Source organism: Salvelinus fontinalis, chromosome 28 (assembly GCF_029448725.1).
Source record: "Salvelinus fontinalis isolate EN_2023a chromosome 28, ASM2944872v1, whole genome shotgun sequence".
Classification (NCBI taxonomy): Eukaryota; Metazoa; Chordata; class Actinopteri; order Salmoniformes; family Salmonidae; genus Salvelinus; species Salvelinus fontinalis.
The window spans coordinates 42825843-42849412 of record NC_074692.1 but is presented as its reverse complement, the minus strand read 5'-3'; the positions used below and the strand labels follow the sequence as shown (position 1 = coordinate 42849412).

General features: G+C 45.4%; 1 protein-coding gene across 1 annotated transcript; it reads left to right on the top strand.

The window, feature by feature from the left end:
• Window positions 1-1068: 1068 nt before the first annotated feature.
• On the top strand, window positions 1069-2696 carry LOC129826753 (small integral membrane protein 15-like). Its single transcript, XM_055887808.1, has 2 exons — window positions 1069-1174; window positions 2050-2696. Exon 2 carries the CDS (start codon window positions 2082-2084, stop codon window positions 2304-2306), a length of 225 nt encoding a protein of 74 aa, XP_055743783.1. The 5' UTR covers window positions 1069-1174; window positions 2050-2081; the 3' UTR covers window positions 2307-2696.
• The last annotated feature ends 20874 nt before the right edge of the window (window positions 2697-23570 follow it).

Here is a 23570-nt window from a genome sequence, read left to right as displayed (position 1 = left end):
TTTTCAGCCTCCTGAGGGGGAAAAGGTTTTGTCGTGCCCTCTTCACGACTGTCTTGGTGTGTTTGGACCATGATAGATCGTTGGTGAGGTGGACACCTTTGATAACAGGATTTTCATAAAGTTCATACAGTCGACATTTAGGTGCAAGTCAGACAATTTTTATTCCCACAATTCAACACACTTTGAAAGTCAGTGACCAACGATGGTCACCGACTTGACAAAAGTGATCCACTTGAAAGCACCCAATGGGCCGTGTTCGATAGCATCAAATCCATGATGTATTGTTGGTAAATGGTGACTGAATGAGCTACAAATAATAATGAGTAGCATGATTTGAGTAGTACACGGCACAATATATATTTATATATATATATAAAAAAATTAAGGATAACCAGGGGCACACTCCAACACTCAGACATAATTTACAAACAAAGCATTTTTATTTAGTGAATCTGCCAGATCAGAGCCAGCAGGGATGACCAGGGATGTTTTCTTGATAAGTGTGAGAATTTGACCATTTTCCTGTCCTGCTAAGCATTCGTAATGTAACGAGTACTTTTTGGTGTCAGTGAAAATGTATGGAATAAAAAGTATATTATTTTCTTTAGGAATGCAGTTAAGTAAAAGTTGTCAAAAACATGAATAGTAAAGTATGCCCAAAACTACCTAAGTAGTATCTTACTACTTTTTTTCTTAAGTACTTTACACAACTGTCAGTCAGCAGTCGCCTGTACTATCGGCTTCAACGTCGAACAAGACCAATTTTGGTACTTATAATACAATAAATACACTTTGAAAGGTAGTGACCAACGACTGTCACCGATTGACAAAAGTGATCAGCTCAAGAGCATCAAATCCATGATGCATTGTGGGTAAATTGTGATTGACTGACTGACTGATCTATAAATAGTCAGTCGGCTGCAATGTCGAATAAGCCCAATTTTGGTCTAATAGTGCAACACAATGTAAAGCGGCTTGACAACATGGATCTGCTCAAACGCACGCATTAACCTAATTTAATTTGTCTTGAGTCAGGTCACTGGTATTCTTCTATCACAATAAAACTACAATTCCATACATGCCAGGCTGTACACGTCATAACCAATTGCAAGAACCAACTTCCTGGTGGTAGGGTGCCGGATCAGCGTGGGATAAAAATAGAAAACTCTGTTAAGTGAGTATGTTAACTTAATTATACCAATGTTATATAGCCTTGATTTAAATAGTTGCCGCTGTGTCTACTGCGAAACTAGATCAAAGTTGCTAGGGCGATGAGGCTGTTTTACCATGCAAATAAGATAGCTACCTACCTAACGCTAGCTTAATTGATTACAGACGCTGAGTTTATGTAGCTAACGGTTAGTGGCTAAGCTAATGTTAGTTGTAAAGAGGCAATCTGTCTTGTTTACATTTACATTTAAGTCATTTAGCAGACGCTCTTATCCAGAGCGACTCAGTACTAAAGTAATGTGTCTATTCACTGCGTTGTGCATAGGCTATTTCATGCTCATTGAATATCTCTTATTGGCGTGGAACTATCTGTGGTTGAGACTTTAAAATTACAGAGGCAATTTGACTGTTTTTCACTTGTATACCAGTACACGGTAGGTATAAAGTCTTGCATACAAGACATCCAATGTAAACATAACATTGGTTAGATTTGAAATTAACAGATGTCACCAGAATCTGAAACTGTGTGGCTGTAGCAACAGAGCCAAGGCTACTTCCATTTGACATTAAGTAATTTAGCAGAGGCTCTTATCCAGAGCAACTTAAAATTAGTGCATTCATCTTAAGATAGCTAGGTGAGACCACATCATTTGTATAAAGTACATTTCCCCTCAACAATTTATCAAAGTCATTGCTAGTAGGAAAAGACAAGTGTGTTTTATTGTTGGGGGGAGTAGCAGCACCTGTTGGTGGTGAGTAAATTGTACCCAGTCAGCAGTTTAATGTTCAGCAGGGCAACAGTGTGTAGGCAGTGGCAATGTTTTGTTGCAAGCTTCTTATGTGTAAATAATAAACCTTCTCCTCATTCCCATGTTCCAGGTTTGGGATTGGAGTTGCTGTTGGCGATCAGGATGATTGACGTGCGGGCGTGGGCGGAGTACCTGGTGGAATGGGCGGCCAAGGACCCGTACGGCTTTCTGACCACTGTCATCCTGGCGCTTACACCCCTCTTCATCGCCAGCGCCCTGTTGTCGTGGAAACTGGCCAAGATGATTGAAGTGCGCGACCGCGAACAGAAGAAGAAGCAGAAACGTCAGGAGAATATCGCCAAGGCCAAGAGGACCAAGAAAGACTGAGCTGTGGAGGGAGAAAGAAGAGCTACAGTACACAGCTATGCTCAACACTCTCTTCACTTGCAACACCGCTCCCCCTCGCCTCCTAAACCCAGTCCAGTGCAGGACCACAGACCATCATTCCTGTCCAGTGTAGGAAGGATTGTAGGCCCTAAATGGTGGCCTTACAGAGCTGAGAGGGAACTGTATAGACAGAGGATGCTCGTTTGATTTGAGCTATCAGCGTGTAAACCGGGATTGTCTGATTATGCTGGTGTTGCTGTACTTAGCATTCCATTTGTAACAATTCAACTCCAATGATTTCATAAACTACTTTGTTTTTCTCTATTTTAAATTACTTGTTACATTTCTGAATCACTTGCTTGTTTTTATTAAATTAAGTTCTAAATATAATAGGCTTGTATTTCTTCAAAACATAATTTCCCATAACCCTGCCTGTATGATGCTTAATTGAAAGCGGTTGAGTTCCAACCTGACTTGATGCGCAGGCATTGCACTGCATCAACCAATGGTTTTATGTCATCAACTGTTCAGTCGGGTATAGACTGCTATATCATAGTTGATAATTAAACACCTATCCAATCGTTTTGAGATCTGGCAGGAGTCTGGTATGGACTCGGGCAGGAACTCGACCAAGATGTGTTCCAGGCAGTTTTCATGCATGGGCTTCATTTGGTTAAAAGGTTTGTGGTGTCAGATGATGGGGTGTATATCATACCACATATGTAAAGCCATAAAAAAAAAAGTCACTGAAAATATTTAATATATATATATGCCATTTGGGCAAACACTTTATCCAAATCAATTTACAATAGTGTGTGCATACCTTTATTTTTTATGGGTGGCCCCAGCGGGAATCAAACCCACCATTATGACATTGCTATCACCATGATCTACCAACTGAGCAACACTGTACCACCTACTTGCCAGCACCTACATCACATCCCAGTTTCCTCAAGCCTGGTAGTTTAATTTGCAATCCACAAAAAAATCATCAAATATACCTTGATTACCTACAACACAACTCATATACAAAGCCTTTACAGTATAGTTGGGGAGATCAGAAAATGTGTCTTCCACACCCCATGAATGCCACCCACTATATCAAGTATTCCCTGATTCAACACGAAAGGTTTTTTCATATAACAGAGCTGAGAGCTCCCATTAGTTTACATCATGTCCGTTGTTGTATTCATTACTGAAAACCGTAATAAAACACGTTGTGGTGGAAACCGCTTTTGTCAAATCTGTTTGAAATGACCGGTTTCCATTGCCAAGCATTTTGCTAAGGTGTGCACTAATGAATACGATCCAGTCCACCTTCCATCCTCAAGTTCCCTGTACTAAAGGAGAGGGATTATGAAGCGTCCTTCCCATCATCCTTCTTCTACCTTGCTGCTTTCAATTGACCAGTCTTTTCAGGTGGGTCACTGAACAATGGTGGCAAGGATGGAGGGAAACTTGTGAAGGCCTATTTCGTGTTTATACTGTATTGTGTGTATACCATAGTGTGTTAGGTACCAGTATCACTATACTCAGTATCATGGCAAGGAAATTAGGAACCAAACATAAGCAGACATTTCTTAAGGTAAACAGTTCACACAACAGCAGGTTTTTAAAAGACCATAGAGTTCAGACTGCTTCGGGTTTTATGTTTCACCCTGGAAAATCCAGTATCGTGGCATCGCAATACTCGTATGGTGACCCATTTGTTTTTTTTTGTGTGTGTGTGTGTATTATTTTTTTCTTGGCTGCTGGTGTCCAGGAGCCAGGCTGGAATGTGTTAGCTGTACTGACATGCTCGTCGCTGGCCGAAGCTGAAGGCGGCGTGGCCCTCGGCTATGGTCTGATGGCCCCAGCTGAAGGCGGCGTGGCCCTCGGCTATGGTCTGATGGCCCCAGCTGAAGGCGGCGTGGCCCTCGGCTATGGTCTGATGGCCCCAGCTGAAGGCGGCGTGGCCCTCGGCTATGGTCTGATGGCCCCAGCTGAAGGCGGCGTGGCCCTCGGCTATGGTCTGATGGACCCAGCTGAAGGCGGTGTGGCCCTCGGCTATGGTCTGAGCAGGCCAAGCCACTAGCCCCTCCTCGTACTCCTTAGGAAGCAGCTCTCTCTCTCCTCCACCTCCCTTGCCTTGCCTTTTGTGTGCTCCCTGTAGTTCTGGTTCCTCACCAGCTACTGTGAAGGGCACACACACACACAGATTTAATATCAGAGGTAAAACCAAGGCTTTTGAACACACTCTTTTTGAAGGGATAGTTAGGAGTCCTCTAACAACTCATCCATAAGAGCTCAACCCTGAACGTCACACATCAGCAGCAGCTAAAGCTACTGTCTAGTCCATGGTGTTAGTTTTGCCTTGGCAGAGCCAGAGAGCCATGGCCAGGGAGGGATGCCTGGACTTGTTGCTGTTGTGTGTTGGCAGCAGAACGAGCAGGCTGTGAAGGGAGAGGGGAGACCAGGGCCAAACAGCCCTGCTTTGGGGAGCGAGGCGAGCATATTGAACCGCTTTTCCAGCCTGTTAATGACAGGATTTAATCCAATCAATTTATGTCAACTTGGACAGGGACAAAATGAAGCGTTAAGGAAGGGGGGCATAAAGTGCCAGGGGAGCGGTTTTGGCTACACCACTGTCCAGCTGTGGACGACTGCACTGGGCAGACAGTACGCAGAAAATTGGAATAGAATGTTCTGGCAACACTGAGGTAGGAACGGCATTGGGATGGAGTATACAGAGAGGGGCTGCCTGGGTATTAGCCTTGTAGAGGCTTTCCCATAGCCTCCACGTTTGAGAATAGGAAAGTTAGCAGGCTAATTCTTTGATCCTGTTCTGTGACGTAGGCCTAGCCTTTGATGTCTAGCTATGGCCCTGGTCTAAAGTAATGCACCACATAGGGAATAGGGTGCCATTTGGGACACCACCAAACTGAGAAGTGTGACGGTTGAGCCCATAGAGATAGATAGAGGGCTCATCTTTGTATCTGTGCCATTATAGAGTCTGTGACAGCATGGGCAGCGCCATTGAGGCAATCTCCCTTTTGAAGTAGTCAATTATCTTCTTCACGATTGGCTGATCCTTCCTGATGACCCGGTTGGACATGACTCCAACAGGGTCACCAGGAGGGATCAGACAATGAAGTTGAAAGTCCCACCCAGTTGACTACATTGAAATGGTGGAAGTCCTCAATGGTGCTACCCAAGCTAACACAGCCTTTTGGCCACTAGAGGCCTCTTTTATTCTCTATGATTTACTCTCACCACCCACAACCTGTCCCAACTTCTGCCAAACAGACAGACGGACACAGAAAGACAGAGCTATTTACTCAACACCCGTCCCCCAATATTTCCTGGCTCTGTTGAAAATGGAGAAAAAGCTAAACAAAGTGTTTCTCCTAGACTCTTCCCTCCCCATACCCAGTCCCCAAAAGCTCCCACAAACACAGCAGGGGTACACACTTCAATGGAGGGGGCTGCTTCCTTGCTTCCTGGAGAAGGGAACAGACAGATGAGAGTTAGAACACCCACACCACTGCACAAACAAAATGAACAGTTACCGGCCATTTACACTATAGAAGCTGCACTCGCTTGGCCACGCTAGCCTTGCCCTCATGTGGGTGCTACATATCAACAGCCATTGTCAGTCAATCCAGCCGGGCTTGAAAGCTATGGTCAGTCGCGTCGCAATATCGCAGAGGATTTGAATAAAGTTCAGCTTTCCCTAATTTTAGTCCGGCCCTGTTCAGCTCCCTCGCCCATGCTCACATCACTCAACGGTCCCCGCCCACTCCGCTTCTTTCACTTTCCTTCCATTGAAAGGGAATAGCTTCCGATGGTTCACCGCGCCATGCCGCTTCATAGTGTAAACGGTTCGTTACACTTGACATCTAATGTAACGGCATGGAATCACTTGTTTAACTGTGTAGTTAAAGTAACACAATATCTAACTAAATAGTAAGTGATCTGAACAGAATTTTGCCTGTTTCCTTTCTTTAGAATTCCAGTGCGATACATGACACGATAACAGCTAGAATATGGTATCTCTGTGATTTACCAGTCTAAGCAGAGAGGATACTGTAGTAATGTACACATTTAAACTACTATACAGCATAAAGAAAGAGACAGTAGATCTCTTCTTCTCTGATCCTTGGATTAACCTCTCTCTCTCCATCTATCGCTCCCTCCTTCTCTAAGGCAAGTAAGAGACAGATAACTTTTCCTATCTAGTTGTGCGGAAAATGGAAACAGTTTTTGAGATTGTCAGATAGGGTGCCCTTGATACATTCATGAATACATTTCTGAATAAATAGGTGATTCATGTTCGTTCTAGTAGAGTTTGTTGTTGCCTAGCACTATTGTACGTACGTGAAACACACGCACACACACACACACACACACACAAACACACGAGGGGTGACAGTGTTCTGACAGGCCATGGATGATTAGCTCGTGGCCCTCAGGCCTGCTCCTCAGATCTCTCAGAGTGTGTCCAAATCTGGGCTAAGCCTTATGTAAATCAGCCCCCCTAACCCACCAACCACAGCCCTTCCCCTCCACCCTCACTGCCACCCTCATCTAATTGCAGCCCTCCGCTAACAATGCCCTCCAAATCAACGTCAAGCCGTATAGGAGACAAGAGAGGTCAGATATCACAGGCAACAGAAGAGAGATGAGCTGAGAGGCATACTAAAACCCTCTGTCCCATTCTGTATTCTACAGCGCTACTAGCAGGACCAACACCAATTATCTGGGGGGGAAACTGCTGATTAAACAAGTCGAGCAGGCACAGTGACATCCAGATGAAGAGAGGGATGGAGAGGGATGGAGAGAAAATGATTGAGCAGTAAAGGTTCTCACAACATTCCTTAATGATGTCTGTTTCACATTCCCAGAAGTGTGTGTGTGTGAGAGTAAGAGTAAGAGTGAGAGAGTGAGAGTGAGTGAGAGAGTGAGAGTGGGTGAGAGAGTGTGAGTTAGAGTTAGAGTGAGAGTGAGAGAGGGGTCGGGCTCTACATTATGAATGTAGCGGCTAGAGAGAGATGATCTGTGGCAAATGCAATGCACATTTGCTGTTGTGAAGGATGAATGGATGGACAAGCTTCAAGCAACATCAATCTGTCAACATTCCATCACCATTCCACTCCAGTCTTCACAGAGCTGAAGACAGTGGACATTGACAAATGGCACAACTACACAGACACACAAACAAACACACACACACACGCACACGCACACACACACACACACACACACACACACACACACACACACACACACACACACACACACACACACACACACACACACACACACACACACACACACACACACACACACACACACAGACACACACACACACACACACAGAGAGATCAGACTGATGAGCCTTCTGTTGGTTCAAGGATAACAGATAGATGTGACATGTGGATGGATGAGGCAGTAGAGGACTATGTCCAACATACATGGCCTCTTCTCTTCATCTCCTTTCCTTCGTTTGCACGGATCTTAAGACACAGGACAGGTGAAAGCAATAAGATTCAGGCCAAGTAGGTCTATTTGTTTCACCTGTCACATTTTCCATCACATCAGTGCAGATGAAGAAAAGGAGACGAGGAAAGGAAGAAGACGAGGAAAGGAAGGAGATGAGGAAAGGAAAGCCCATAACGCTATTGAGATACACCCATAGTAATCAGGCTAAATAGCCTACCTCTCTTAAGTTCTTAGCTATAGTCTAGACTAATGGATAATTTAAAGGCAGAAAAACCTCGTAGGGTAAGAGTTGAGAGCCCTGGTCTAGACCCTTGGTGTACAGTAGTTACTAAGCTATATAGACACACTGCAGGGTAGCCTACATAGTAGCCGGGCCTATCAATTGGTTCAGCCTATGAGAAAAGAGATTGTATAATCGTTCTATTTGTTTACATGCATGTCTTTATCATTCAGCTTAGAGCAGCTTCATAGAAAAACCGCCACAACCTACAATTCAAACATAAGCCTGGCATCTCTAGGCAATACCAATAAATACCTTAAAACAGGTAGTAAGCTAATTATAAACAGGTCTTATCCACATTTGCATTGGGTGTGTGTGGTGGAGGATAAATATCTGGTGGAATTGTAGTACAATCCCTACTAGCGTTATATTTAGCTAGCGCTTAGCTAATAAGAATGAATAGAAGCAATCACTCCCTCTTTCTCTAACACATCTACCTCTCTCTCTCCAACTCCCTCCCTCCATCTCTCTCTCTCTCTCTCTCTCTCTCTCTCTCTCTCTCTCTCTCCAACTCCCTCCCTCTCTCTCTCCCTCTAACATGGCTTACATGTACATTTGACATTTTACTAATTTAGCAGACACTCTTATCCAGAGTAATTTACAGGAGCAATTAGGGTTAAGTACCTTGCTCAAAGGCACATAGACAGCGTTTTCACCTAGTTGGCTCGGAGATTCAGTTACCGGGCCAACGCTCTTAACCGTTAGGCTACCTGCCGCCCTAGGCTTCCCTAGGCTCCCCTCGTCTTGCCTTGCCTTGCATTGCAGGCATGAGTAAATCCTTCCACCATGGCTTTTATCCTTGGATTTGAATAACAAATATGTACATATATATTTATGAAACAAGCCCATTCCTCCCACCACACTGAAACCCGTGCCTACATGCACACACACACACAAAGACACATAGACACGCACGCACGCACGCACGCACACACACACTCATACACACACTCATACACACACGCACAGACACGCACACACACGGGAGGTGTCACGTTCCTGACCTGCTTTCTGTTGTTTTGTATGTGTTTAGTTGGTCAGGGCGTGAGTTGGGTTGGGCATTCTATGCCTTGTGTTTCTATGTTGGGTTTAATGTGTTGCCTGATATGGTTCTCAATTAGAGGCAGGTGTTTGACGTTTCCTCTGATTGAGAACCATATTAGGGTAGGCTGGTTTCACTGTTTGTTTGTGGGTGGTTGTCTTCCGTGTCTGTATGTATGTTCGTACCACCCGGGACTGTAACGGTTTGTTTGTAGTCTGTACCTGTTCGTGCGTTCTTCGTGTTTTATGTAAGTTCTCTAGTTCAGGTCTGTCTACGTTCGTTTTGTTATTTTGTAATCATTACAAGTGTTGTTTCGTGTTCGTCTTCGTCGTTTAATAAATCATTATGTTTTCAAAACCCGCTGCATTTTGGTCTGATCCCTACTCCTCCTCTTCAAACGAAGAGGAGGAGAGAAACCGTTACAGGAGGTCCATCCACCCATCTGACCATCTGTCAGGGGTAAACCTCTCTCCACTGTCTGTTTCAGGGTAAGATAAACGTATAAACATATTTTATTATACACTCCATCCAATTACAGCTGCAACAGAACCCACAATCAAAACAGATCATCCTAAAAAACTATGGTTTGATTTAATAGGGTCGTCCCTTCTGAACATTGACCTTGTTGTAATACAATACTCCTTCTAATAATACATAATACAGGCTATAATATAATACTCCTTCTAATAATACATAATACAGGCTATAATACAATACTCCTTCTAATAATACATAATACAGGCTATAATACAATACTCCTTCTAATAATACATAATACAGGCTATAATATAATACTCCTTCTAATAATACATAATACAGGCTATAATACAATACCCTTCTAATAATACATAATAAAGGCTATAATATAATACTCCTTCTAATAATACATAATACAGGCTATAATACAATACTCCTTCTAATAATACATAATACAGGCTATAATACAATACTCCTTCTAATAATACATAATACAGGCTATAATACAATACTCCTTCTAATAATACATAATACAGGCTATAATACAATACTCCTTCTAATAATACATAATACAGGCTATAATATAATAATGCACAACAATACTACCCAAACAGGCTCACAGAGGAGGAACAGTATAGGCTACACACACTGTTACATATTCTTGTGCTTCACCAGAGAAGAGAGTGAACCCATCATCACATGAAAAATGGATCTACGGCAGTTTTAAGAAAGGAGCATTCTGAGACAATAACGTGAAAAATCCCCCACAGTATTTCTGTCAGCCGTTTTCATCACAACCACCTCAGAGCGGAAGTCTCAGTCTCAACAAAGCATGCAGGCAGGCTACACACTGAGTATGCCTACCTTTAGTGAATTTACTATATACCTTAGCCCATGGGCTAGGCAATCCTGGTCCTGGAGTGCAGCAGGCACTTCATATTTTTGATTTAACCGACCTGGTGAGTGGGGGAGGGGTGTGAGGTGCTCTTTCTCTCAGCGGGACCATATGACAGGCCTGCCTCACCCATCCTCACTAGGGGGGCACACAGTCACCCATCACACACACACACACGCACGCACGCACGCACGCACACACACACACACACACACACACACACACACACACACACACACACACAGAAGGCCCAGATTAACCTGCAGGATGGGAGGGAGGGCACAGTGCTGCTCACCATGAAGGACGAACGCAGCGCAGTGGAGAAGAGTGGAGAGGGGAAGGGGCCACGTACAGTCAGATGAAATCCCTCCTCATGAATATTGATGAGCCTTCTCACCTGTCTGAGCGATTCATCTGCCAGGCTGCGATGAGACCAGGGGGAGGAGGGAGGAGCAGAAGGGAGGAGGGAGGAGGGGAACGGATGTTTGAGGGGTTGCTGTGGCAGTAGGAACGGCAGCCAATCAGTGATTCTCCTCTGCTACGAGGGATGAGCTGTGTGTGCTCGTTGAACCCTGAACAGACCCTGTTAAACTCCATCACCTGCTTTAACACACCCCTACGCCTCCGCGTGCGCGCACACACACACGCACACGCACACACGCACAGGCACACGCACACACGCACAGGCACACGCACACGCACACACACACACGCACACGCACACAAACACAGGCACACGCACACACACACATACGCACACACACACACACCACCCACAGTCCCAAAGAGGTTCTATTGACGGGGACATTGCCCCTTAGTAATGCCAGCCATGGCACAAAACTGGGACAGTACTCTACAGGGCCGGCTCAAGCCTTTTGGGGCAAAATATTTTAGTGGACACCCTCGACGGCGGGTTTTTAAAAAAAAGTAAATTTCCTGCCAAAGGGTCAATGCAGACAGTTAAATAGTTAACCAAATGTCACGCCCTGAGATTATTTTTATGTCTCTATTTTGGTTGGTCAGGGCGTGAATTTGGGTGGGCATTCTATGTCTGGTGTTCTATGTTGTTCTATGTTTTGTATTTCTATGTGTTTGGCCTGGTATGGTTCCCAATCAGAGGCAGCTGTCTATCGTTGTCTCTGATTGAGAACCATACTTAGGTAGCCTGTTCCCACCTGTGTTTGTGGGTAGTTGTTTTCTGTTTTGTGTATTGCACCTTGCAGAACTGTTCATTTGTCGCTTTGTTGTTTATGTTCAGTGTTCAGTGTTCGTATTTATTAAAAGTATTATGGACACGTACCACGCTGCACCTTGGTCCTCTTCTCCTTCTCCCGACGACATTCGTTACACCAAATAGCTACCCGGATGAACTATTACCAAGCGGTGATGGAGCCAGTCAAGATGCTCTCAATGGTGCAGCTATATAACTTTTTGAGGATTTTGCGGTCAAATGCCAAATAATTTCAGCATTTCAGAGTGGGAAGAGACCATTAATGTCGTGCCTTCTACACGACTGTGTTGATGTGTGTGGAGCATGACAGATCCTTAGTGATGTGGACACAGAGGAACTCTCGACCCACTTCACTACAGCCCCTTTGATGTGAATGGGAGCATGCTCGGCCTTCCGTTTCCTGTAGTCAATTATCAGCTCCTTAGTCTTGCTGACGTTGGAGAGGTTGTTGTCCTGGCACCACACTGGCAGTTCTCTGACCTCCTCTCTTCAGGCTGTCTCATCGTTTTCGGTGATCAGGCCTACCACTGTTGTGTCTTCAGCAAACTTAATGATGGTGTTGGAGTTGTGTGTGGCCACGCAGTCGTGGGGGAACAGGGAGTAAAGGAGGGGACTAAGCACGCACCCGTTTTGAGGGTCAGCATGATGGCTGTGTTGTTGCCTACCACCTAGGAGCGGCCCGTCAGGAAGTCCAGGATCCAGGTGCAGAGGTAGGTGTTCAGTCCCAGGGTCCTTAGCTTAGTGATAGGCTTGGAGGGCACTATGGTGTGGAACGCTGAGATGTAGTCAATGAAAAGCATTCTCACAGGTGTTCCTCTTGTCCAGGTGGGAGAGTGCAGTAATATAGATTGCCTCATCTGTGGATCTGTTGGGGAGGTATGCAAATTGGAGTGGGTCTAGGGTGTCTGGAATGACGGTGTTGATGTGAGCCATGACCCAACCTTTCAAAGCATTTCCTGGCTACAGATGTGAGTGCGATGGGGCGATATTCATTTACATTGGCGTTCTTGGGCACAGGGATTATGGTATTACAGACTCGGTCAGGGAGAGGATGAAAATGTCAGTGAAGACACTTGCCAGCTGGTCAGCGCATGCTCTGAGTACGTGTCCTGTTAATCCATCTGGCCCTGCGGCTTTGTGAATGTTAACCTGTTTAAAGGTCTTACTCACATCGACTATAGAGAGCGGGATCACACAGTTGTCTGGAACAGCTGGTGCTCTCATGCATGGTTCAGTGTTGCTTGCCTCGAAGCGAGCATAGAAGGCATTTAGCTTGTCTGGTAAGATCGCATCACTGGGCAGCTCGCGGCTGGATTTCCCTTTGTAATCTGTAATAGTTTGCAAGCCCTGACACATCTGACGAGCGTCAGAGCCGGCATAGTAGGATACGATCTTAGTCCTGCTTTGATAGCTGTTCAGAGGTCGTAGGGGACTTCTTATAAGCGTCCCTATTAATTTCTCGTTCTTTGAAATTGGCAACTCTAGCCTTTAGCTCAGTGTGGATGTTGCCTGTAATCCAAGGCTTCTGTATGGGATATGTACGTATGGTCATTGTTGGGATGACATCGTCAATGCACTTATTAATGAAGCTGGTGACTGATGTGGTAAACTCCTCAATGCCATCGAATGAATCCCAGAACATATTCCAGTCTGTGCTGGCGAAACAGTCCTGTAGGTTAGCATACGCTTCATTGGACCACTTCCTTATTGGGCGCGTCACTGGTACTTCCTGTTTGAGTTTTTGCTTATAAGCAGGAATCAGGAGGATAGAGTCATGGTCAGATTTTCCAAATGGGGGACGAGAGAGAGCTTTGTATTCGATTCTGTATGGGAGTAAAGTTGATCTAGAGTTTCTTACCCAAAGCTGCCATTCTGTCCTGCCGATGCATAGAAAAACAGTTAGATGTATATTATCCATGTCCTTGTTCAACCACGACTCTGAGAAACAGGATATTTCAGTTCTTCCGGTCCTGTTGATAGGACAGTCTCGAACGGAGCTTGTCCAGTTTGTTCTCCAGTGATTGTACGTTTGCTAATAGAACGGAGGGTAGAGGCGCTTTATCTACTCGCCGATGTAGTTTTGTCAGGGTGCCCGCACGTCAGCCTCTCTTGCACTGTCTCTTTCTCTTCAAAGTCTCTAAGATTAGGACCTGATCCCGGGTAAGTAGTATGTCCTGCGCCGCAGACTAGAAGTAGAAATCTTCATCCAAATTTTAGGTCAAAGGAAACGATGGAGGAAACATGTACAAAAAAAATAGCTAAGATCAGTGTAAATTGTTTAGGAGCCGTAAAGCGGTAGCTATCCATTCCAGCACCATTCTTTCCTGGGCATGAGCCCCGATCAGTATTCGGCCATGGTTACTACAAGTTTAGATAGCTGGCTAGACTAACTTACCAATCTAAAAATTGTTAGCTGACATGGCTAATTGAATGACTGTGTGAAAAACTGCTGATGCAAAACCAAATATCTGAATTGTACCTTGTGTATTCTACTATTCTACCTCTTAACAGTTATTTGAGACCTCAACTGAGTTCCCAATTATTATTATTTTTTATTATTAACATCTATCCATGCATCCAGGCAGCTCTCCAAATCTTGAATTTAAAAGACAAAAAAGTTGTCACCAAATGTTATATATTTTATTGTAATTTTTTTCTCCAGAAACCTTGACCAGGACCTTTCTCCTGCCTTAGCTGTGTGCTGGCTGTAGAGAGAGTAGTCCTGTCCTGTCTAAACCCTCTGTATGGCAATGGACAGCTTCATGAAGACAGAGTGATCTGATAAGGAGAAGAAATATGGGTGCCGCTCCACCTCACCCACCCAGCCTGCCAGCTAGTGTAGTATAGGTTACCCTACCCCCTAGTACCCTACCTTACCCACACATTCACCTCACCCACCCAGCCTGCCAGCTAGTGTAGTATAGGTTACCCTACCCCCTAGTACCCTACCTTACCCATACCTTCACCTCACCCACCCAGCCTGCCAGCTAGTGTAGTATAGGTTACCCTACCCCTAGTACCCTACCTTACCCACACCTTCACCTCACCCACCCAGCCTGCCAGCTAGTGTAGTATAGATTAACCTACCCCCTAGTACCCTACCTTACCCATACCTTCACCTCACCCACCCAGCCTGCCAGATAGTGTAGTATAGGTTACCCTACCCCCTAGTACCCTACCTTACCCACACATTCACCTCACCCACCCAGCCTGCCAGCTAGTGTAGTATAGGTTACCCTACCCCCTAGTACCCTACCTTACCCACACCTTCACCTCACCCACCCAGCCTGCCAGCTAGTGTAGTATAGGTTACCCTACCCCCTAGTACCCTACCTTACCCACACCTTCACCTCACCCACCCAGCCTGCCAGATAGTGTAGTATAGGTTACCCTACCCCCTAGTACCCTACCTTACCCACACCTTCACCTCACCCACCCAGCCTGCCAGCTAGTGTAGTATAGATTAACCTACCCCCTAGTACCCTACCTTACCCATACCTTCACCTCACCCACCCAGCCTGCCAGATAGTGTAGTATAGGTTACCCTACCCCCTAGTACCCTACCTTACCCACACATTCACCTCACCCACCCAGCCTGCCAGCTAGTGTAGTATAGGTTACCCTACCCCCTAGTACCCTACCTTACCCATACCTTCACCTCACCCACCCAGCCTGCCAGCTAGTGTAGTATAGGTTACCCTACCCCCTAGTACCCTACCTTACCCACACCTTCACCTCAATATCCTCCCTGGAAAAAGTTGCTACAAGGGGCAGTTGCCATGGTGACTGCTTTGCCCTGACAGGATGAGGTTTGACGGTTGTAACTAACAGTGAGTGATCAGGAAAACAAAGAAAAGCAGGGAAAAGAAGACATTGCTTTTATAGGTAGGTCAGTTTCATGTCTGTGTTCATATTTGAACTCACAGTGTGAACTATTGTGACCTCAGGCTGGTTTCACAAGGCTAGAAAATGTCAGAAAAGCACAAACACACAGACACTACTGCTTGCACACTCAACATTGGTGTATAAGTGCTTAAGACATGGTTTACAAGGAAGCACATACACATACTTTGCAGTCAGATAAATAACCTAGATTATGATGCAACCTTCACATGTAATATGTAGCGGTGAGCTCCACTCCGAAGCAGCCTGTAGTGTCATTGTTCACCTAATAACACACTCTAAAGGGCAGTCGGTATCATTCACCCCTCAAACCAGTGCATCTTACTTTTATGTTGTTGTGGAACATTGACTATACAGCAGGTAGGGAAGCCAGTCTTGTATGGTTACTGACCTCTTTCTCTCTCTGAGCTGAATGTTGCTTCTCCCTCCCAGCACATGATGTCCATAAAGAGAGCTGTCCACCCCTTTCTATTCTCCTCCAACCATCACACCATTCAACTAACCCCTCTCTTTCTGCTTCCTTCACCTTCCTGTCAGCTTGCCCCCTCACTCTCTCTCTCTCTGTACTCATCCGTGTCCTCCAACCTCTCATTTCATCCTCTATCTGTCAGTATCCACCCTTCTCTCTTTTTCTCTCTCTCTTCCGCCACATCATTTCATCCTTTTTGTCAGTAATCCTCCCTCTCTCCCCCTACCGTCTCATTTCACCCTCTCTGTTAGAATTCCCTGTGTATCTCTCTCCCTCTATCTCTCTCCCTGTATCTCGCAGCCTGTCTGTTTTATGAGAATACTGTGAATTCAATAAGCAGAGAAGGTTTGAGGAGGGGAGGAGGCTGCCTGTCTTTTCTGTCTGACCTATTCTGGCAGACAGAAGTGTAAAGCCCTATCAGTCCAGAACAAATCTAACTGACAACAGAGTGAAGCCAGCCAGCTCCGTGCAGCACATAGCTCAACTGGAAAAAATAATCTAAATAGCCTTATTTGTTTTCTCTCTCTCCACACGAAAAGTCTCTCCATCTTCAATCTCCTGTTGAAATAGTGGACTCCTGGGTTAGACTAGGAGGTCGTCTCTAGTGGTGAAGAAATAACCATTAAGGCCAGCCTACAGCATAGCCTACGTAGCCTACATGCTACCACATCTACTGAGCCACACTCACACAGGCCTGGCTAATATAGCTATTTTCTGTCAATCATGTCCTTTTGGGGCAGGACCAAAGGAGAGGGCAAACCAATGAGAGAAGCTTGTCAGAACTGGCTTCACAGGAAATACACAAGGTTCAGTAAAATATATGAACTCCATTTTACTTCTATGGTCATAATGTAGGCCTACTTCTAATGCATTTGTAATACAGCCAAGTTATTAACTCTGAGCCAGTTCCTATAAAAGAACACTTACGGCCTGGCTAATGTGTGTCCATATCAGGATAACATAGCTAGCTGCTAGATGAAATGTAGTTTATGAAAGATCAATAAGGAACGTTGGTCTGAATGCTCATTTAACTTCCTCCAGTAAGGATAACATAACACTTTTGTTTCCTATTCTAAGGGCATAGTGGGTGTGAATAGAAACGTATCACTGTCAGCATATCCTCCTGTTCCTTCTCCTCTTTCCTGTTAGCCATGTGTGGAATGTCCTTCACTATTTACCTCATTACCTACACTACCGTTCAAAAGTTTCGGGTCACTTAGAAATGTTCTTGTTTTTGAAAGAAAAAAAAAAAAAATGTTCCATTAAAATAACATCAAATTGATAAGAAATACATTGTAGACATTGTTAATGTTGTGAAGGACTATTGTAGCTGGAAATGGCTGATTTGTCATGGAATATCTACGTACAGAGGCCCATTATCAGCAACCATCACTGCGTGTGTGTGTTCCAATGGCAGAACTGTTAGCTAATCCAAGTTTATCATTTTAAAAGGCTAATTGATCATTAGAAACCCCTTTTGCAATTATGTTAGCACAGCTGAAAACTGTTGTCCTGATTAAAGAAGCAATAAAACTGGCCTTCTTTAGACTAGTTGAGTATCTGGAACAACAGCATTTGTGGGTTTGTTTACAGTCTCAAACGGGCCAGAAACAAAGACCTTTCTTCTGAAACTCGTCAGTCTATTCTTGTTCTGCGAAATGAAGGCTATTTCATGCGAGAAATTACCAAGAAACTGAAGATCTCGTACAACGCTGTATACTACTCCCTTCACAGAACAACGCAAACTGGCTCTAACCAAAATAGAAAGAGGATTGGGAGGCCCCGGTGCACAACTGAGTAAGAGGAGACGTACATTAGAGTGTCTAGTTTGAGAAACAGACGCCTCACAAGTCCTCATCTGGCAGCTTCATTAAATAGTATCCGCAAAACACCAGTCTCAACGTCAACAGTGAAGAGGCGACTCCGGGATGCTGGCCTTCTAGGCAGAGTTCCTCTGTCCAGTGTCTGTGTTCTTTTGCCCATCTTAATCTTTTCTTTTTATTGGCCAGTCTGAGTTATGGCTATTTCTTTGCAACTCTGCCTAAAAGGCCAGCATCCCGGAGTCGCCTCTGTGGAGTATTTGGCTGCTCTAACAAGGCAGGAAAGACAACAGGGAAAAAAACATGTTTACAGATTCCCCGCAATCATGAAACACCATTGGTGACACCAAGACTCAAGAACTGTCAGAAAAGCGAAGAAACATTTTTGCCCGTCAAGACCTGAACCCAGGCAGCTGTCAAAACAGGGTTTGCTTTATAATTGAATCACTGGGAAATAAAGTATGATCAATTTCGAGTTTAGTTTTGCAGTTGTGCTAACCAGGTGTTAACAACAACACTAAATTAGCCAAAATTAGCTAGCTCGATAACTTGTAGTCTAGCTATTAGCATGTGTCGCGTGAGTTTTTTCACCATTGAAATTCCCCTTTATAACAAAGGATTGTATGCCTCTATCATTGCATTTACAGATTAATGTAAGCCTACTATTCCTAAAATGATGAGTAGATTGGATAGTGATAATTTATGTTATTAATAAATGTGCAGTAACATAGGTTTATAGGCTGTCAGATACATTTCTTTCCTTTGCACAGAAGAAATGTGGCCTTTCATAAACATTTCATGCAATTCTACTACACTTTATATGACTGGAGACATTAGCAGAATCATTGTTAATACGATGGTATTCTAGGCCTACTCTGACACTGACAACAAATCAACCAAAACGACCTCGTCTTGAAAGAAACCATGTATTCTAGGAAAAAGGGTCCTAGCTAAAAGGGATATATAGCTTTTGTCAAATTAATGTAAAAAGTTATATTTTTGCATTTTAGCTAAACATAACTTTTTTTTACAAACCTGCTAAATTATCCTAATCTACTATGAAATGTCAAATATTACTTTAATTTGACAAAAGCTGGAACCCTTCTAGCCATGACTGTGAAAAGGGGAGAAGCAAATTGTACAATATGATGTCCATATAGCCTGAAGGACATTATTATCCAATAAAACTCCAACACAATGATCATTTGATAACTTCATTCATGAGGGAAGATGTATGGACATTACAGCATAGGACAAAGGCCTCAATGAGAACACACCAGGTTGTCCTATCTATTGGTTGTCCAAGCCCTACAATAGATGTAATCTTTATTTAACACTAAAACACCTTGAATGAATTTAAAACAACCAAACACTTAAGAGCCCTGATAGTATAGGTGACCTGAAGAAGACACCCATGTCGATTGGATTCCCACTGTGAAAATGAACAATTCTGCAGCAGCATCAGTTTCTACTTGTCATTTTCCAGATATGAAAGAAGCCAACCCTCCGTTATACGAGATGGTCATAGGCTGTGCTTCGGACAATCTCAATGATTCTGTTGTGTCATTTACGTGGAGAGCACCTTCACCTTGTCATCATGACAAAAGTGCCGCCTTAAACCAAAAGTGCCGCCTTAAACTATTAATATATGTAATGTAATTTAGGACGTCTAAAAGACAATTGTTGATATATTAAACATTCTGTACTTTAATAATAGACTATTGTTGTATAGGTGAAATGAAAAGTATTTTGTAATCTCTGTTTTGCCTAGCACCATTTAATAAAAATATTTATTATAGCACAACTATTGTATTTATTTACAATTTAAACACATTTAGCATAGACAATGTAATTGTTGTGGTAGTTTTAGGCAAACCATCTTCATTATCACAGCAGCACCTCCAAGTGCCACTCAGACCTTCTGGGGAAAAAAGTATCTGGCATTGAACTTGGTTGTAGTTGTATGTTTTGAGCTAAGGACCCCATCATCTCCTGCTTCAAGACATTTCACAACCTAGATTACAAGGGTTGGATTTGCACTAAACAATTTCATGTCAGCACAAGGCATGTACAAAATCCAGTATAATGATTAGCCTCATACATTGTCTACTGGTAGCACTTTTAAAATGAGAACATATAGCTGAACAATGCAAACAATGTGTGAATTAAACTATTATCTAACAGTAGCAAACATTACATTAGCAGCTCATTTGAGTTAGCTAGTTAATAATACATCATTTTTTATGTATATTTTGGAATGTATTTACAGTGCCTTCACAATGTTTTCAGACCCCTTGACTTTTTCCACATTTTGTTAGGCTACAGCCTTATTCTAAAATGCATTAAATAGTCTTTCATCAATCTACACACAGTACCCCATAATGACAAAGCAAAAACAGTTTTTTAGACATTTTTGCTAATTAAAAAAAATAATGAAATATTACATTTACTTAAGTATTCAGACTCTTTACTCAGTACTTTGTTCAAGCACCTTTACAGCCTCGAGTCTTCTTGGGTATGACGCTAGGCTTGGTACACCTGTACTTGGGGAGTTTCTTCCATTCTTCTCTGCAGATCCTCTCAAGCTGTCAGGTTGGATGGGGAGCGTTGCTGCACAGTTATTTTCAGGTATCTCCAGAGATGTTTGATCAGGTTTAAGTCCAGGCTCTGGCTGGGTCACTCAAGGACATTCAGATTCTTATCCCAAATGTAACGGCTGTCGCTCTCCTCCTCCTCAGATGAGGAGAGGAGAGAAGGATCATCAGACCAATACGCAGCATTTGGGAAATAAGCCATCTCTTTATTTGCAATGATGATGGCAACACGAAAAAACCAAAACACTTACGAAATAACAAAACAAGAAAAACGAAGTAGACGAAACCTGCACATAAACTTACATAACTAAACGTAACACTTACGGACAGGAACAGACTACATCGAAATGACACGAACAACCGAACAGTCCCGTATGGTGCAAACATAACACAAACACGGAAGACAATCACCCACAAACAAACAGTGAGAACACCCTACCTAAATATGACTCTTAATTAGAGGAGAACGCAAAACACCTGCCTCTAATTAAGAGCCATACCAGGCAACCAAAACCAACATAGAAACAGATAACATAGACTGCGCACCCAAAACTAACGCCCTGACCAATTACACATACAAAAACAACATAAAACTGGTCAGGACCGTTACATAACCCCCCCCTCAAGGTGCGAACTCCGGGCGCACCAGCACAAAGTCCAGGGGAGGGTCTGGGTGGGCAGGTGACCACGGTGGTGGCTCCGGCTCTGGACGCTGTCCCCACACCACCATAGTCACTCCCCGTTTTTGTCTTCCCCTCCAAATGACCACCCTAAAACTCACATCCCCTAAATAAACGGCCAGCACCGGGACAAGGGGCAGCACCGGGACAAGGGGCAGCACCGGGACAAGGGGCAGCACCAGGATAAGGGGCAGCACCAGGATAAAGACCAGCACCGAGACAAGGGGCAGCACCGGGACAAGGGGCAGCACCGGGACAAGGGGCAGCACCGGGACAAGGGGCAGCACCGGGACAAGGGGCAGATCCCGGCTGATAAACTCTGGCCGATCCCGGCTGAGGGACTCTGGCAGGTCTATGCAGGCTGACGGCTCTCGACGCTCATGGCAGGCTGACGGCTCTCGACGCTCATGGCGGGCTGACGGCTCTCGACGCTCATGGCAGGCTGACGGCTCTCGACGCTCATGGCAGGCTGACGGCTCTCGACGCTCATGACGGGCTGACGGCTCTCGACGCTCATGGCGGGCTGACGGCTCTCGACGCTCATGGCGGGCTGACGGCTCTCGACGCTCATGGCGGGCTGACGGCTCTCGACGCTCATGGCTTGCTGGCGGCTCTGGCAGATCCAGTCTGGTTGGCGGCTCTGGCAGATCCTGTCTGGTTGGCGGCTCTGGCAGATCCTGTCTGGTTGGCGGCTCTGGCAGATCCTGTCTGGTTGGCGGCTCTGGCAGATCCTGTCTGGTTGGCGGCTCTGGCAGATCCTGTCTGGCGGACGGCTCTAGCGGCTCCTGTCTGGCGGACGGCTCTAGCGGCCCCTGTCTGGCGGACGGCTCTAGCGGCTCCTGTCTGGCGGACGGCTCTGTAGGCTCATGGCAGACGAGCGGCTTTGCAGGCTCATGGCAGACGGGCGGCTTTGCAGGCTCATGGCAGACGGGCGGCTCAGACGGCGCTGGGGAGACGGATGGCTCAGATGGCGCTGGGGAGACGGATGGCTCAGATGGCGCTGGGGAGACGGATGGCTCAGATGGCGCTGGGGAGACGGATGGCTCTGGCCGGATACGGCGCACTGTAGACCTGGTGCGTGGTGCCGGAACTGGAGGCACCGGGCTAAGGATAAGCACCTTCCTACTAGTGCGGGGAGCAGGGACAGGGCACACTGTATTCTCAAAGCCCACTCTATAACTGATGCGTGGTACCGGCACTGGTGACACCGGGCTGAGGACAAGCACATCAGGATTAGTAGGGGAAGAAGATACAGTGTGTACAGGGCTCTGGAGACGCACTGGTAGCTTAGTGCGTGGGGCCGGAACTGGAGGCACCGAACTGGATACACGCACTACAGAGAGAGTGCATGGAGGAGGAACTGGGCTCAGGAGACGCACTGGTAGCCTAGTGCGTAGTGTAGGCACTGTAGGTACTAGGCTGGGGCGGGGAGGTGGCGCCGGAAATACCGGACCGTGGAGGCGTACTGGCACTCTTGAGCATTGAGCCTGCCCAACCTTACCTGGTTGAATACTCCCGGTTGCCCGACCAGTGCGGGGAGGTGGAATAACCCGCACTATGCAGGCGAACCGGGGAAACCATGCGTAAGGCAGGTGCCATGTATGCCGGCCCGAGGAGACGCACTGGAGACCAGACGCGTTGAGCCGGCCTCATGACACCTGGCTCAATACCCAATCTAGCCCTCCCAGTGCGGGGAGGTGGAATAACCCGCACTGGGCTATGCACTCGTACAGGAGACACCGTGCGCTCTACTGCGTAACACGGCGCCTGCCCGTACTCCCGCTCTCCACGGTAAGCCTGGGAAGTGGGCGCAGGTCTCCTACCTGCCCTTGGCCCACTACCTTCTAGCCCCCCCCCAATAAATTTTTGGGAATTACTTACGGGCTTTTTGGGCTTCCGTGCCAGACGCGTTCCCTCATAGCTCCGGTTCCTCTCTCCGGTAGCCTCTGCTCTTCTCAGTGCCTCCAGCTGTTCCCATGGGAGGCGATCCCTACCAGCCAGGATCTCCTCCCAAGTGTAGCAACCCTTTCCGTCCAATATATCGTCCCATGTCCATTGCTCCTTCTTTTCCTGTCCCTTACTCCGTTGACTCCGCTGCTTGGCTCTGGTATGGTGGGTGATTCTGTAACGGCTGTCGCTCTCCTCCTCCTCAGATGAGGAGAGGAGAGAAGGATCATCAGACCAATACGCAGCATTTGGGAAATAAGCCATCTCTTTATTTGCAATGATGATGGCAACACGAAAAAACCAAAACACTTACGAAATAACAAAACAAGAAAAACGAAGTAGACGAAACCTGCACATAAACTTACATAACTAAACGTAACACTTACGGACAGGAACAGACTACATCGAAATGACACGAACAACCGAACAGTCCCGTATGGTGCAA

Excerpts from the sequence above, each read along its gene's own strand:
- LOC129826753 (XM_055887808.1), top strand. The coding sequence starts at position 2,082 with ATGATTGACGTGCGGGCGTGGGCGGAGTACCTGGTGGAATGGGCGGCC.